Raw genomic sequence first — 17,077 nt, 5'->3', positions numbered from 1 at the left:
GGAGGAGTTATAACAGAGAAGATAGCATTTAACAAAAGAGTATGACTGCTGAATCATTATATTGATATTTCTTTTAGTTTCCAGTGATTTGGAGAAGCTAGAAGGAAAAACCTGGAATCGTGGAACTGTAATCCATACCATACAATGAAATCTGTTCTATAACTCCCCTCAACATACTTCAAAATTTTTACTTTTTTGTATGTTATATCTTACAATAAAAATGTTAAAAACACACAAAATTTATATGACCTTCTCAACTCCAAAGTGTGTTTGGGGGTAATCATTTTTTCTTTTATCTTCAATAAACACCAAAGCAAATAAAAAAATTAATAGTGACCAAACGTATATGAAGAATGATCAGAATTAAGGTTTTACAGAGAACATAAATAATAGTTACCTTTACAAATGCAACAATTTTCAAGGAGATTGTTGCTAAATATAAGGAGTTCATCACAAAATCCATTAGATTCCACCAATCATGGATATAATCTTGCAGTCCACCATCCCACATTTGCTTAATTTCTCCCCATATAAAACCTGCAATGATAGAAAGTCATTGTTAGGGTGATTTTCAATCAAATTACTCAAAAGACAATTCATGAATTACAGAAACTTTAAGCTGCAAAGGACCACATAGTTACCCTAGCTGCAAAATCTACTTTTACAGCTGAGAATACTGCACCCCGGGAAAGTACAAAACTTTCAGATGGATGCTCAGCTAAGTGGAGAGGATGCTGTCCACCTCCTTTTATTGGTTTGACAGCTTCATAAGAATGTGCAACTTTTTAAAATCCAGCAGTAATTCCTCTACGACTATACATTTCTTTTGTAAAAATTATCATGCCATTTCCTTGTAAACATATACCTTGATATAGTTTCCTCCCTACTAAAATGAATCAAAGATCTGTGAAAAACAGTGAATCTAGTGAACATAATTGACTTCAGACAATTAAACAGGTTATCTTTTTGTATTTCTGTAAGCAACTACCTCCTTTAGAGATCTCATTTCAATTCTGAGCAAAGGACATTTAAAATTTTATATCTAACAAGCTATTTCCAGAGAAAGTATAAATCCATTTCTTTTATTATGGTCACATTTTTAATAAGAAATGTTTTATTTTCAAATTCTATGAGTTAATTATAAAATATCATGGCAGAACATTACTTTATTTCTATAATTGCATTAAAATTTTATAAAGCTATGTTTAATGCCTAACGATGACAAAGACATATCAAAGTATCTGAGAATCAGGAAACATCAAAAATGTCAATATATTAGTATAACTATATTAATACAAGGAAACAATTAGACTCCCTTAAGATAAATGTGATAGTCTGGAACATAAAAATTATACGGTGTTCCATGTCTGTTGAGAATATAGAAAGTTGGAAAGAATGCACAAAAACAAGAAAAGTCAAAATAACTACAAAATCATAACTTTTCTTGAGCTCATCTGAAAGCTGAGGTTGTGGGGAAACCTGGGACACAGCCTAAATTCCCAAGAAAGGAAGGTTCCTTCAAAGAGAGACACACTGTGCACCTTAGCTCACCTGCAGTACAATGCAGGAGGAAGAGACAGCATCTTACGGGAGAATGGATAATTCAGAAAAACTCTTTACAGAAAGAAAAACGAAAAAATAAACAAAAAGAAAAATACAATAAAAACTAAACAGAAAAAAAAAAACAAAGAAAAAAACTCTTTGCACACAATTCTAAAGTGTGTGTGGGTGAGCAGGAGAGGATAGAGCCCCAGGACAATGGACACAAGGGGTTTTCCCACCTGCATTCTCCTCTCCGTTAACCCCTTCCACTGCTCAAGAAGGAGGATGTTGAAAGCCTGGAGGACCAAAGAGGTGGCTCTTGTGGGTGAGGGGTCCCTCCCTAATGAAACACACTCACCCAAGGGGAGATGCAGAAAACAACCCTAGGCCTAGGGTTTACATCAATACCATTAGAGGCTTCCTACTACTAAGACCTGCAAAGTTTGGCACTTGGCTGCCTTGGGAAGGAGGCCAAGGACCACGGAATGGGCTCAGTCCCCAACAGCAGCTATAGCAGGCTTACCAGGGTCACAGGGAATCCTCTTGACCCAATCTCCAGGCTATAAGCTGATAGCACTGGAGGAGTCAGGAGCATGGAGGGAGCCCTCCAAGGCTCAAGTGCAGAGAGAAGATGTACTGAGGGGATGGGGCAGGACCACTGAGTGCAACCTTCCCTCCCACCCTGAGCAGAGGGCAGAGGGCACAAAAGCTGACCCCAGCAGCAATAGAACCCCAAACTGACTCAATTCCAGACTACATTACCTCAGCCCCTATACTAATGTTCTAGCAGAAGGAGCATGTCCATTTTCAAGGATAAATGCCTCTCAAGTCTTTGTTTACTCTTCTGCAAATGATGTCCACATAAAAAGGAAAGAATAAATAACTTATTGTTAAGAAGCAACATGATCAAAAATGATGGACTTAGAGACCACCCAAGTGTTGACGCTATTAGAGGAAGCAAACATAATTCTTTAAGGATAGAGCTTTGGAGTCAAATTTGAACAACATACAAGAACAAATGGGTAATTTCAGCAGAGAGTGAAATTATATGAGAGTAAGATGGGAATGCCAAAATTAAAATAATAGCACAGAGCTGAAGGATAGCTCCAATGGACCTATCAGTACACTGAACACAGCCAAGTAAAGAACCAGCAAATGTGAAGGCAAGTCAATAGGATTTCTGAAACTGACATAAGAAGATAGGTGCAAATAGAGTGTCGAAGATGCATGGGGCAATATGAAACGAACTAACATACAGGTCATCAGAATTCCAGAAGAAGTAAGAGAAAAAATGGAAAAAGAAAAAAATACTAATGATCAGTAATTTTTCAAGATAATTAAGGATGTCAAATCACAGATACAAGAAGCTCAGAGGACTCTGGGCAGAATAACCCCCCCTACAAACACACACACACACACACACACACACACACTACCTAATATCTAAATTTATTTAAGAACAGAGGACACGGAATACATATTGAAAGTAGTCAAGAAGGAACAAAAGAGAAATTGCCAAAGAAGAAAAGTACGACTGAGAGTGCATTTGTTTTCAGGAACTATGTGAGCCAGAAGACAATGGAGTGACACCTTTAAGTGCTGAAAGAAAAAAATAAGTCAGCTCAGAACACTATACAAAGCACAAGCTCCTCATAAAAGAAGATGAAGTATTTTTTCACACAAACAAAAGCTGAGATGTTTCATTAGCATCAGATCTAGGCTACAAGAAATGTAAAGATGATTCTTTTTTAGGCAGGTGGAATCTACTAGGCAGAAACTTAGATTTATGAAAAGAAATGAAGATCTATTTCCTGAAGTGGTTAAAATGAAGGTACACATAAATATTCTATTCTGTACTTTGAATTGCTGTAACAGATAATTGACTGTCTAAAGCAAATAGAGTAGCAATACCTGGGTTAATCATTTATGTACAAGTAAAATATATAGCAGCATTAGCACATGAGATGAAAGACGGGAACAGAAATACACTATCATAAGTGTACACAAAAGTGTACACTGCACAAAACAGGCTACTGTTATTTGAAATTATCTGGAGAAAATTAAAGCCTTATCTTATATATCCTAGGGAGGCACCTTAAAATATTTTTAAATGTATAAATATCCATAAAGGGCAATAAATATGGAATTTTTAAAACGCTCAATTAATCCAGGAAGAGGCAGAAAAAAGGAAGAATGCCACAAAGAACAGATTGAGCAAATTGGAAGAAAAAAACAGTAATGGGGTAGACTTTACATTTACAAATATCAATAATTTCATTGAATGAAAATGGTCTATGGTCAAAACACACCAATTAAAAGATCTGGTCAAGTAACGCCAAAAATAAGACCCAACCATATGTTATCCACAGTTCATCAATAAGTGAAAAATGAAAGAATAATAAATGTATACCATGAACTATGAGTCAAAATACAGCTGAAGCAGCTGTCTATAAGACAGCTCTATAAGAGAAAGTAGATTTCAGAAGAAGGAACATTAGTATGTAGAGGGTTGTAAAATTAGGAAAGAAGGTTAATTCATCAAGAAGACAAAATACCTCAAAGTGCAAGCAGCTAACATAAATTTATATTCAAACTGTGAAATAGGAAATAGATAAATGTACAATTATAGTTGGAGACTTCAGGATTCCTCTCTCTGTAGTCAATAGAATCCATAGCCAGAAATGTACTAAGGCTACAAAAAACCCAAACATCAGCATCCACCAACTTGATAATAGCAGAGTACGTGATTTTTTAAAGTGCATATGGAATATTCACTTAAAATTTTATAAGTGAATTTGTGTCTTTCAAGGGAAATGTCCATGTAATGTAAATTGTGAACTTATGCTTGAGCTATACATTATATCCACCAAGCTGTACATTATATCTGCTTGTTATCCTTATACTCTCTGTAAGTTCTGTGTTGATGTCCCTGCTTTCATTCTCTGTTTTCTTGATTAGTATGGTTAGAGGCTTATCGATTTTAATGGTCATTTCAAAGAACTGGACTTCGTTTTTATTGACTTTCTCTGCTTTTTGTTTTAAATTTAATTGATTAATGAAAATTAATTCATTAATTAGACATTATGGCCCATAAAAAAAACCTCAACGTTTATAGGAATTGAAGTCATACAAAGTGTGTTCTCTTACACAATAGAAATCAGTTAAAAAAATGAAGTGTATCTGAAAAATCCCCAAATATTCTGAAATTAAACAGCACACTTCTCATAACTTTAGTCAAAGAACTCACAAGAGTAATTAGAAAGTATTTTGAAGTGATAGAAAATGTAAAAAGAAAATACAAGTTTCAAATCTTTGTGGGTGCAGCTAAAGCAGTGCTTAGTGGGAAATTTATAGCTTTGAGTTCTTTTTTAGAAACGAATAAAGGTCTCAAACCAATGACTTCATCTTTGACTCTGACACTATGAAAGGAAGCTTAAATTAAGTGCAAAACAAGTAGAAGGAAGAAAGTAACAGAAATGAGATTTCATTAATCAATGAAATTTAAAACAAAAAGTAGAGAAAATCATTAAAAACAAAGTCCAGTTCTTTGAAATGATCATTAAAATCGATAAGCCTCCAACCATACTAATCAAGAAAACAGAGAATGAAAGCAGGGACATCAACACAGAACCTACAGAGAGTATAAGGATAACAAGCAGATATAATGTACAGCTTGGTGGATATAATGTATAGCTCGAGCATAAGTTCACAACTTACATTATATGGACATTTTCCTTGAAAGACACAAATTCACTCAGGAAGAAAGAGAATAACCTAAAGAGTTCTATACTTTGTAAAGAAAATGAATAGTTAAAAATTTTCCAACAAAGAAAAGGTCCTATTATCTTCACTTTTAAACTCTACCAAATATTTAAGGAGGAAGTAACACCAATGTTAATTAAACTCTTACAAAAATACAAGAGGAAGGAATGTTTAAGAGGCATATATCATTCCAATACAATAACCAAACTAGAATATTACAAGTAAGGAAACCTATACACCAATAGTTCTAATGAAAAAAACACAAAATACTCAATAAAATATGAGTGAATTAAATAATATATAAAAATGATAATGCCACGAACAAGTGTTTTTCCAGGAATGCAAAGTTATTTAAATTTTAAAAACCAATGTATAATGAAGAACTATCTCCAGAAATGGTTAAAATTAAACTAAACAAAAGTAATTCTTATAAGTTCATATAAAATATATCAAAAATTTAAAACATATATAATCATCTCAGTAGATGCAGAAAGCATTTGACAAAATTCAATATCCATTCATGAGAAAAATTTCAGTAAAGTAGGAATAGAAGGGAATGTTCTCAATCTGTTAAAGAGCATCTATAAAAATCTACAACTACCATCATATTAACTTAATCTGTACAGAGCTAGAGTATGTCAATTTTGCTAAGAGCAAATGGGTATGGTTGTGCTCCAGTGAAACTAGAAAAACTGCTGGAAGGTCAAATTTGGCTTATGGGTGTAGTTTGCTGATTCTAGATCTTGAATGTGGAAATTTGTCAGCATTTTATATCTCTGTACACTTCAAAAACCAAAAACAGTGCAACAAATCAATTTGAATGCAGTAAAAATCAGGATGGATTGATGAATGGATACAGGGGTAGATAAAAGGATAGATAGTTAATAAAGTCCAGTAAAATATTAATTATAATATCATGGTGATGGATATATGAGGGTTACTGTACAGTTGTTTTACCTTTTCTGAATATTTGAAATTTTTCACAACAAAATTGTAAGAAATGAAAGCATAGTAGACATGACAATTAAATGAGTGAAAACAGGCATGGATATTTAACATTATCAGTAAAGTGTCACTTTTTATTTTTAAGTGACATTAAAATTAATCCAAATGTGGATTGATTTCAGGTGAATTGGTTATAATGTCTGTTTAAGATTCTTATGCAGATACTGCTTTATTCCAGACATGGTATTTACATCATGGCTCTCCCTTCAAGACTTCCTTCAAGAGAACTCAATAAGTCTCTCTGGAGACCCTGGATAGGATTGGGGTTCAGTTGGAGGGTGATGCCACCCAACACCTCCATACTGAAGAAAGGAGCTTAGAACTGAATACAGTGTGGGGCATGCATTGAATTTTAGAGCTTGTGGGAAACTTAAAGGTGTTTTAGCCAATGAAGAAAAACGCTTGTCACTCATGGAAACACCAGCCCCTCCCGTGAATGGCAAAGTTCTTTTTCGTACTGAGCCTTGATATGGTTTCAGAATCCAGCAGGCAGCCAAAATGTACACAAGAAAACAGAGGTCCAAAGAAGTAGGAAGGCTGACTAAGGCTACCCTACCAGCTCTGGAGAGACCAGGGCTGCCTCTGAACCATCTTAGGATGGTGCTCTAGGACAGCATTTCTTATTCTTGAGGAGACTTCACAATATGGCTTATTTGTTTTGTTTTGTTTGAAACCTTGCCAGTTCCCAGAGATGGGGTGAAGTCCTCAAGCATTGGATGCCAAGCCCACTGTCAGCAGCAGCACAGTGATGAGACCAGGACTCACCTGGGTAAGTTGGGTGTTTGGCTCAACTCAACCAGGGATCAGCTCTGTAGCACAGCCAGATGGCCTAACCCCTCTAGGGTTCAGTATTCTCAGTTCAGAAAAGAGAGGTTTTGACCATATGACCACTAAGTCATGTAATCCAATACGATCCTACCTCAACTGTATAAACTGCCAGACAGTATACTTCCTGTTTAGAATATCAAATTTTTACCAAAATCAGTCACTAAAATATCTATCATCAAAGATGAAAAACTCCTGGGTAGAAGAGGGGACAAACTTGATGGGTCCTGCCCCTGAAAGCAGAAATTGGATCTTTGATGGGAAAATTCATTAAGAGGAAGCTTTTGGCTCAGTGTAAGAAGCAATTCTTGGGCAATCAGAGGCATTCCAATATGGGAATAGATCTCCCTGTGAATATGGAGTCCACCACAGAGCCTGGGACATCTTCAGGCAGGTACATTCCAGAGAAATTCTAGCAACAAGGGGGAACCTGGTCTACCTGGTACCCAAAGTCCATTCCAACTCTAAAGAGTGGTGATTCTGTTGGCTTCAACTTTGTATGTATTATAAAATGAAATAAGTTTAAAAATACCTGCCAACCAGTCAGTGCCTTTAAATCTTATACTTCTTTTCAGATCAACTGAGTTATCGCTACGCCTCCTTCTCCCAAACTGGAAGCCAACAGTCACCAAGACAAGTAACCATACTTTCAAGGGTAATAATTTAGAGGAAGAAAGAGAGGAGGGCTACATTGTTCTGTGGGCAGAGTGGGGACTGGGGGGGAAAGGGTTTTAAAGACACAGTTATAAGGTAGAAGAAGGAGACAACTCCTTAGTATCAGAGCAGGCTCTGTTCTTATTCCGTGGGTTCAGGAAGATGGCATTTTAACTGGAAGTTTGGACTGGATGAAATGGAAGCTTACAATTCTGATATATTGCAGTTTCTTTGGAATTCATGGAGGGCACAGTAAATCTGAGTTTCTTGGTGACACAAAATCCCATTTCCTCTGGGACCTTTGAAAGGCACGACTATATGCAAAAAACAGAGATCCTGGTAAAACAGGTCTCATACCAGCATTTTTTCACTTGAGCTGTAGATGGCATTGTCAGTCAATGCTCCTGGGAAGGGGGAGGGGGAACTTTCAAGTGCCACACTGGAGAATCACTTCGTATAGCTCAAGTGGCCACACACCTGTCTGATGGCTATTGATTCTTACTTGTTATGAATACACTGGGAAAATAGCATGTTTAATGTATTCTAGCCATGCTCACTGAAACTCTGGAGGATGAAGACTTGAGTAAATTAGAGGGTATTATGACCCACCTGAAAAATGCATCCATACAGTAAATAATTCACAGTAACTAAAAAGGCTGACGAGACTAAGGCTTCAGGGAGCTTCTGTATGTTTGTCCTGTTCCCACAATGAGAGCATCTCAAAATTGCTGTCCATGGTTTATAAATGGATGACATGACTTCTCAGAGGCGCCGCAGAGTCTAACTGCAAGGCTGATGTGAGAACCGTGGGGACTAGCAAAGAAGAGCTCACGGTGAAGATGAGTCAGAGTCTTCCTTTTCAAAGAGCGTGTGGATGCCTGGAGGCTTCTATTCAATCTTCGCTGCCTTTGCTGGGACAGTTTCCTGGGGGCTGTTCGAGTTCTCTAAGTGGGACACAAAATCCCATTTCCTCTGGGACCTTTGAAAGGCACGACTATATGCAAAAAACAGGAAGGATGGGACGTGGGGACGGTCAGCCCCAGAGGCCAGCATGTGGGAAATGTGTGATGCGAACAGGCTCTTCCCCTGTCCGGCCACCGGTCCTTACACAAGGGCAAACATCACCCCCAGACAGAGATCAAGTCACGCTTCACCGTCGAGGGCACGCATTACAGCCCCAAAGCAGATGGGGATCCATCCTTCCACTGAGCCCCGAGTGTCTCATGCTGTGACATCAAGTCAGTGATGGTGGAAAACAGCATACAGAATTCCTCCTTGCTGGATTCTTTCTTTCTTTTTAAAATCAGGAAGCAAAAAGTTGCCCCTGGGGAGAGCTCTGCTTCCCTGGGGAGAGAAACCTGGGTGCAGCTCTTCCACCCAGCAGGGGTGTACACAGGAGCGCCTCCAGGGAAGGGCCGGTGCCTTTGGCTCACCTGGTAGCCAAAACCCAAACTCCGAGGTCCACCCGGGCCCTGGCAGCTGCTTTCCGAAGTATGAAGCCAAGCCGTCCTCCAGCTTCAAGACTGTCTATCACAACCTCCGGCCCTCCGCCCTGGGGTCTGCACAGGGGGTCATCCAGGGACATCGGGTCATCGGGTCCGCCTCGCAGGCCACCTGCACGCTGGTTGCAGAGGGCACTGGCATAGGAGCCACAGGTCCAGGCGTTCAGTTATGCTAAAAGTGGACTCTGGGGGGTGGGGGGCGGCTATTGAACACGGCTACTCACCCACACCACCAGCTCCCAGTTCAAGAGAAGAAAATGCCTCAATCTACACTGAGGAGAAGCTGGCCTCTCCGTGCCTGCTGGGACGACAGCACCTGGCTTGCTCATTTTCCCCTGGGAAAGCAGAGCACAGCAGCGTGGAGGGAAGGCAGAAGGGGGGGCCTGGCCCGGCCTCGGCAGGGTAGGTGTGGCAAGGGCCAGAGGCCCAGGAAGATGCTGGCTTGAGCCACCTTGCCAGTGCTCAAAGGGTTGCCTGCTAGGGTCCCGGGGTCTTGGGGTGCTACCTGCTGGTTCTGGGGTTGAGGGGTTGGGAGACGTCCAGCTGAGCTAACTGTGCCATGGGCAGGCAGAGCAGGCTCTCTGAGCAACCCCCAGCAGAACCTCGCGAGGCTGGGCACATCATTGTCCACTCTAAGGGCCACCAGTGTTAGCCAGGGACTCAACCACAACCTACAAGGAAAGAGCTGGGAGCAGGATGCCAGTTAAAGAACGAAGACGTTGACTTTTCTCTGCCAGCACTCTCTCCTGCTGCAACCTGGGAAGTGGGCAGCCTAAAGAGCTAAGTGGGCAGCCTAAAGAGCTCACGGTTTGATCCACTGTTGAAAAGGAATGAATTTCCATTTCAAGTGGCCAATTCCAGGTCCTTCAGGCCACACCTCAGGCCTTTGTTAGGAATGGGAGAGCTTTAAATGAATACAAGATTTGAATTTTAAACAAATTCAGCCTATTTTTTAAAGTTTTAAGACTGATCATTTCTATCGGAGATATCATGAAGGAACAAAAAAAGGACATCTGGTATAGGGTGGCTGGAGAGAGTGACGGGAAGAAGGAATACATTTCATACTTAGATCCTGAGTTGAGACCCCTTAATAAAGCCATTACATGACTGAAATTCACATTTAATTTGGCTTTCAGGATTGATTTTCAATCTTTAGGGCTTAAAGACCTCTGGGAATTCAGAATCAGCCAATGTAGGAGAGAATTAAAAAATCAGAACTTTTCACAAACATCCATAGGGATTTACTAGTAGTCCCTACAGCACATTCCAAAATGCCCAGAGGGATGGCAGATGGCTAGATACGTTAGTTTGGAGACATCTGTAAGCCATGAATTCCTACGATTGAAAAGATCAAGCATGTGCAATTAAGAGAATATACATTTTCATTGCATGCGAGAAAGGATCCCATGTTTGTTTTAGATGATGGCGCAGATGGCAGAACTTGGGAAATGCAGGGTCATCTGATAGCTAATGTTCCATACATAGTTACTCCAAAGTCAAGTAAGAAGCTTCCATTAATGCAGCAGCATTCTTGTACTAAGATTTCTGTCCAGCTTAAAACTTTCCATGCAAAATGCATAGAAAGTTTACGTAGATGAAGAAACAATTAACAAATATTCTTGCAATCTTTGGTCAAACGCTTCCTCACTGAGCAATGGCAGATGCTCAATAGGTATTTTTGAATGAGTGAATATTTAATGTTCTTTCTATGAAATTCACCACTTTCCAGTTACTGTAAGTTTCTGGCTATTTTAATAACATCATGGTCAGAGGAAATATATTGATCTCCAAGATTTTTCTGAATGCCACCCCACTGGTCTCCCCCCCCCATATATCCACATCAATAAATGATTAAAAAATTAAAAATGCCCTGGGAAGTAAGGGAATTTTACTTTAGGCTCAGTTGCTAACTGAGCCATGAAAAAAAGGAACCATTGAACCATCTCAAGGTCATATCAAAGGACTTTCCTTCTTGGAATAGGTTGTTTCTTTCATTATTAGGAACCCCTATACTGCTGTGTGCTTTGGATAGGACACGGGGAGGTAGTGGAGGTGGTGACAATGGCCGCAATGGATGGTGGGGTGATAAGTTTGTTGTGTCTGCAAACATGGACACACAACGGTAAATAGAATCCAATGTGCATCCTCAAGAGTGCTCTACAAATGCTGGATTGCATACATGGCCTACTCAACTTTAACCTGTGTAAGATCTACACTGGCAAAACAGCGTCAGAGGAAACAGGAGAGAAGCCCCTAGGTGGGGCTGTCCCTGCACTGGTTTGCCCCTTGCGTGCCGCCTCTCACAGGTCTGGGGCAGCATCTGCTAAGGGTCAAAGGCTCTAAACGTGGGGAAGCACTGCCCAGAGTTCAGGCCTACGTCCTTCCACTCTCAGCTATTTGACTTTGAGTGGGGGAACTCACTCAGCTAAGCTTGTCTCCTTGTCTGTGAACTGAGACCCTGACATCACATATTGCAGGGAGCTACCGTGATGTTCAAACGAGAACAGTAGTTAAACCACTTAGCACAGTGCTCAACTTCTTACCTTCTGCTCTTCTTACTACAATCGTTGAGTCCTACAGCTCCTGCTGCTGTTCTGAAGCCATGGACACCATGCCATGCCGTCTTTGCGTCTTTTACTTGGATCCTGCCCCTCTTTTTACTTCTCTTTTCTCCTCTTCCATCCAACCCTCTGAACCATGCTGCCAAACATTCTTCCAAGGCCGGTAGATTTTACTTTTGGTTTATCTTGATTTGCATTGCATACCCAAGGACTAAAAGAGTTCTTTTTCGCTCCAGTCAAGGAAATCATTACCTCAGCACTAGCAGATACATGGTCAAAAATTCAATTTACAAAACATCTTGTTGTTTGATTTTACTGTATTAAAGCCTCGATAAATCCCTAAAGGTGGCCTTAAAATATCTTCCCCCTCTGGATAATCAGGAAAATGAAGAGGACATGTCATACTGCAATGATTCTCTGGTCTCCTTGACAATTTAAATATCCCTTTTAAAATAATAAACAGATGTTCTGCTGTGTTTGAGTGACTTTATGTGATTGCAATTAGTTTTCTGCAGTTATTAGAGCACTATGCCAAGGGGGAAAAGCTATGTGATTTTTTATTACAACTGCAGGGATCTTTTTTTTGTGGCTGTATGAGGGATGGGTTATACAAGGGGGAGGCTAAAAGTACAAGTGCTTGAAGTCAAATGATTAGAACGCCCATTAGAAAAAGATGAAAGAATGGCCTCAGGAAGGAGGAGTATATTTAGCATTGTTTGCCTTCTGTAGGAGAAAAGAATCACCATTTTTCATTTGACTTCTAGTTGGCAGGCTTTGTTGAATATTTTTATATTTGTTAATATCAACCTTTTGAGATACAAAAATAGAAAATTAAATCGTGGAAACCAGAGGCCAATTTTGCTAGAAAAAACCCTGCTAGTAGTGTTATGGGCAAGTTCTATAATGTGGACATTACAAGAATTCTTAGCTAGTGCCTATGAATTCACTGGAAACCGTTTTTAATGGAGTGCAGATTTCTTCCTTGGTTTGCCCTTATCTCGTCATGCTCAGTGCAGCTTAACTGTGGCCTGTTCTTAGCTATACACATATCTCCTTCACTTTTATTTTCCTTCTTCTTCTTTTTTTTATTTTTTGCATGGGCAGGCACCGGGAATCGAACCCAGGTCTCTGGCATGGCAAGTGCGAACTCTGCCACTGAGCCCCCGTCGCGCTGCCCAGCTACACACATATCAAACCAATTCCGTGGTATTCTGCATTCTCATAGGAACAAAGAATTTCCTACTTTATTCATCAGCCTTCATTAAACGTTCATTTCATTGTCATTTTTTATCATTTTTTCTGAGGTGACAACTGGGTACTGGATATACATGTACATTTTTTGGAGAGGGGTAAGCACAGTCTTGGCTGTTAGCACTGAGTTATCATGGAATCTAACGATAAACCCTAAGGGGGGTTTGGGGATGCCTAAAAAGTGACACCTATTTTTTTCTGTTTTCATATTTTACTCCATAGTTCCAGAAACATTTATTTGAGGTAAAGGAGCTGCTATAATTTAGATGAATTCCCCCAAGGACATTATACACATAGCATGCTGTGTTTAGTTTGCATGCAAACTTATGTATAAAGGGATTTATTATACGATAAAGGGAACAGACACAGTCCATTTCCCATTCCTAGCAATATGTGTAAAACTCAAACCCTGAGTAAGGGCAGAGCTCAGGGACGAGGGCTCAGTAGAAGCCACGAGGCTCCTTCTAATCCACCCTCCAGTCACTCGAGAGGCATCTTCCTGCACAGTGGAAAAGCAAACAGCTCCGTCGCCAGGCACCCAGGAAAGACTGGCCAGATACTGTCTTGCTGTCATTTAAACAGGTAATTTGAATGTTCAGAAAGCATGCCAGCATATCAATCTAGAATCTACCTATCAAAAGAATTCTACGTGATTGTCTGTGATGAGTTTTCTCAACTGAGTTTGAACCTTTTATGAGGCTTTTAGATTTCCTTGTTTACAAAGTTTATTCTGATGATAAATAACTGCAGGAAGATCTCTTGAGGCTGTTCTATAAGAGAGAAGAAGTGTAGATAACGCTTTAATATAAGCAAGCCTGAAGGAAAAACAATCCAAAAAGTTTTGCTGTGTGATGAGTCACAACTCATCAATTACACTGCAGCAGAAGGATATAAATGTTTTCTAAAGATATAAAACTCAAGAGATTGGTTTAAAAAGTCAGCAAAATGTTGAACTTCAACATGAAAGATATTTAAAATAACATGGAAGCATGATTCTGTCATTGCTTTAAAAGTACAAGGTACCTGGATCTGTGATGCTAAACACAGTTCTAAGTGAACACACAGCAACAGATATAAAAGAGAAAGACCTATGCAAAACTATACTTAAGGAGATGAAGGGATTGTTTGAGAGGATAGGCTTTAAAGTTAGAGAACTCTCCAGAAAAGTGAAAGTTTATGTTAGAAATATATAAAACAAATGAAGCAAACGTCTTTTTATGAATGGACAAAACAGGAAATGTGAAAGTTAGGTGACACAAATCTGGGGAAATCTCCTGAAGAGTAAAAGAAAGAAAATCTAGTTCAAATACAATATTTTTTAGGCAACAAGTAGCTTACAGAGGTAATGTGGGTTGAAAATCTAAGCCAGTTCAGAAGATTTGAGAAAAATCCATGAATCTAACAATCTATCATTGGGAAAACGAATGTGATGGGGGAAACATTTGCGACTAGAATAAGCCATATCCTTTCGCATCAATTGTTCAGTCTTGTTATTATAAACCTAGAACCTTACAGCGGATTAAATGGCAAAAGTCCTGTTAAGGGGAACTGGTAGCCATGGTTTTATCAGACACCAAACCTGGTGAGACAAAGGGGCAGCTTGTCAACGTGGACTTCAGCTCACACCTCGCCTGCGTCTCTATCACACTATTGTGAAAGATTAAAACCTCCTTACCCAATGCCTTAACCTCACCCCGCTCCAAAAGAGACCGGCTTTTTCCCTGCCTTAATAGCAGCAGCATTGCGCCATCGGACTCAGTGGGACTTTAGAGGTCCTTCACTCTCTCTTTTTTTTGTTTTTCCACTGAAAACCCTGAAAAGCTGTGACCACGCAGAATTGAACACGGGGTAGCATCTGGGTGTGAGCTGCAGGCCAGTGCTTGTCCTGCAAAACTCAACCCGATAACTTGGAGCTTACCCTGTATTCTCGCGGATCTGGTAAAAACCCTTAAATCTCAGGCAGCTGGGGGAAAATGCGACCATTATGACAGATCTATTTGATATATAAACACTCTTTTTCTCGTGGCTGTAATTCAAGCAAGGTGATCATGGGGGAGTCTTTTTTGATTCTAGAAAATCTTCTCAAATCCTAAAACTTCACAGCTGAATGAATTCCCTGCAGTCAGGCTATCTCGAAAAAATGCAGTCTTTCACAGACACTCTTCTAGACTGGACTTTTAATTCTCATAATTAAATTTACACGTTTTTAAACCATTCAGTTGTGGTTTGGAGGTGATTTCTTCTAATTGACTGTCATGGAATATTTTGTCACAAGTTTTCCATGTAGGAGGCAATCACTGTTTTAACTGCACAAGTTGTTCAAAGTTTGAAGCTTTTCTTATTCTATCTTTATCATTTTCTGACATTATATCATATATCTCTCTGCTTGTCTATTATCTATATGCTCCACTAGAATTTAGCCTTCATGAGGGAATGGCTATTTCTTGTTTGTTTGTTTTTTTGATGAATCATTATCATACTATACACAGAATGACCACACAAATTTTTATGGCTCACATAAAGGAAAGACTCGACATACTGTATTTTCTTATGCTGTATGATTATTTTTTCAGAAGGAAATGTTTATTACTTCACTTGGGAAATCAGGATCTTGGGACATGCAATGTAAATTACTCACAAAGGGAAACACAAAATTTCTAGACTATTATGTAAGAATTTTTGAAAGATTTTCTAAAAAGAAAGCTTCATAAAGAACATAAGTGATATGAGATATTTAATTCAAATGATATAGACAAGATAATTTTATCTTTCACGGTAATTGCAATATTATGATTATTTTATTTGAAAGGACATTGACAGATTAATCCTTCCTCTTAATTTGAAAGTGATCACATTTAATGTACTTCTAATTAATGAGAACACGTTCTTTTTTAAAATTGAGAAGATGGGTATTTTTTTAGTAACATATGTACAGCATGTCAAATCATGTCCCTATAGCATTTTCTTATTGACAGTACTTAGAGAATATGTAATCTTTAAAATTGTCAAATGTGTCTATCTCAGATTCAGATAGACTATTTTTTTCCTGCCTTTTCCTCACTTTACAGTCTCCCCAGAAATTCTGGCAGTCAACCCAAACTCATCTTCTGAGACTGTGAATTGTGAAATCTGTCACATATTTTCTAATCACTAAACAATGAGACAGACGTGATCCCAGAGAGGCTTAAAAGGATGAACTAAATTGAGAAGATGCAATTTCTCAGCAAACCACAGTTGGATAGAGGAGAGAATCATTAAAATGTAAAATCCAGCCATGGCTACAATAACCAGAAAAAAAAGAAAGCAAGGTTTTCGCTAGCTGCTTTTAATGTTTTCTTGCTTACCGTGATTTACTGCAGATCCAAAATAATCTTCTTTTTGTATCAAGAGCAGAGAGATTGGGGGCTGCCCTATTGCTTAATTTCCTATTCTTTTGACTTAATATCTAACAGCAAAGATAAATTTTAATAGATCGATATTTTAGAATGGCCAGTTACTTTCTATATAACATATTAATGCTGCAGTGATTGCATTTGTCTTTTAAATAGCATATTGAATAAGAAAATCAGAATGACTTTTTATATATGGCAAGGACACAGGAAGAACAGATTTTAAGGATGAATAAACACACACACAAAACAGAAACAAAACCAGAATCATCCATGGTTTTTGAAGTCATTACAATCTGGAGTACTAAAACTTGTTGGTTTCATTTCCTAGGCTGCACCCACAGCCTGGAAAACGCTGACTGCACTCTGGGGAGTCAGGGTTGCAATGGTCAGGAATTGCAATGGTCAGGAAGGGTCGTGACTCTGGGGAGTCAGGGTTGCGATGGTCAGGAATTGCAATGGTCAGGAGGGGTCGTGACTCTGGGGAGTCAGGGTTGCGATGGTCAGGAATTGCAATGGTCAGGAGGGGTCGTGACTCTGGGGAGTCAGGGTTGCGATGGTCAGGAATTGCAATGGTCAGGAGGGG

General features: G+C 39.1%; 1 protein-coding gene across 8 annotated transcripts in view; it reads right to left on the bottom strand.

Annotated features, from left to right (window-relative positions):
* TRPC4 (transient receptor potential cation channel subfamily C member 4) overlaps positions 1 to 17,077 on the bottom strand; it is a 242,653-nt gene that overhangs the window by 35,111 nt on the left and 190,465 nt on the right. For all 8 annotated transcript variants that reach the window (XM_077158048.1, XM_077158047.1, XM_077158050.1 and 5 more), the window contains one exon: positions 398 to 537. In XM_077158048.1, coding sequence (XP_077014163.1) covers positions 398 to 537 — 140 coding nt within the window. The remainder of the gene's footprint in view (positions 1 to 397; positions 538 to 17,077) is intronic.

Source organism: Tamandua tetradactyla, chromosome 4 (assembly GCF_023851605.1).
Source record: "Tamandua tetradactyla isolate mTamTet1 chromosome 4, mTamTet1.pri, whole genome shotgun sequence".
Lineage (NCBI taxonomy): Eukaryota > Metazoa > Chordata > Mammalia > Pilosa > Myrmecophagidae > Tamandua > Tamandua tetradactyla.
Note: the sequence above shows the minus strand (reverse complement) of the source record. Positions and strands in the feature narration are given on the sequence as shown.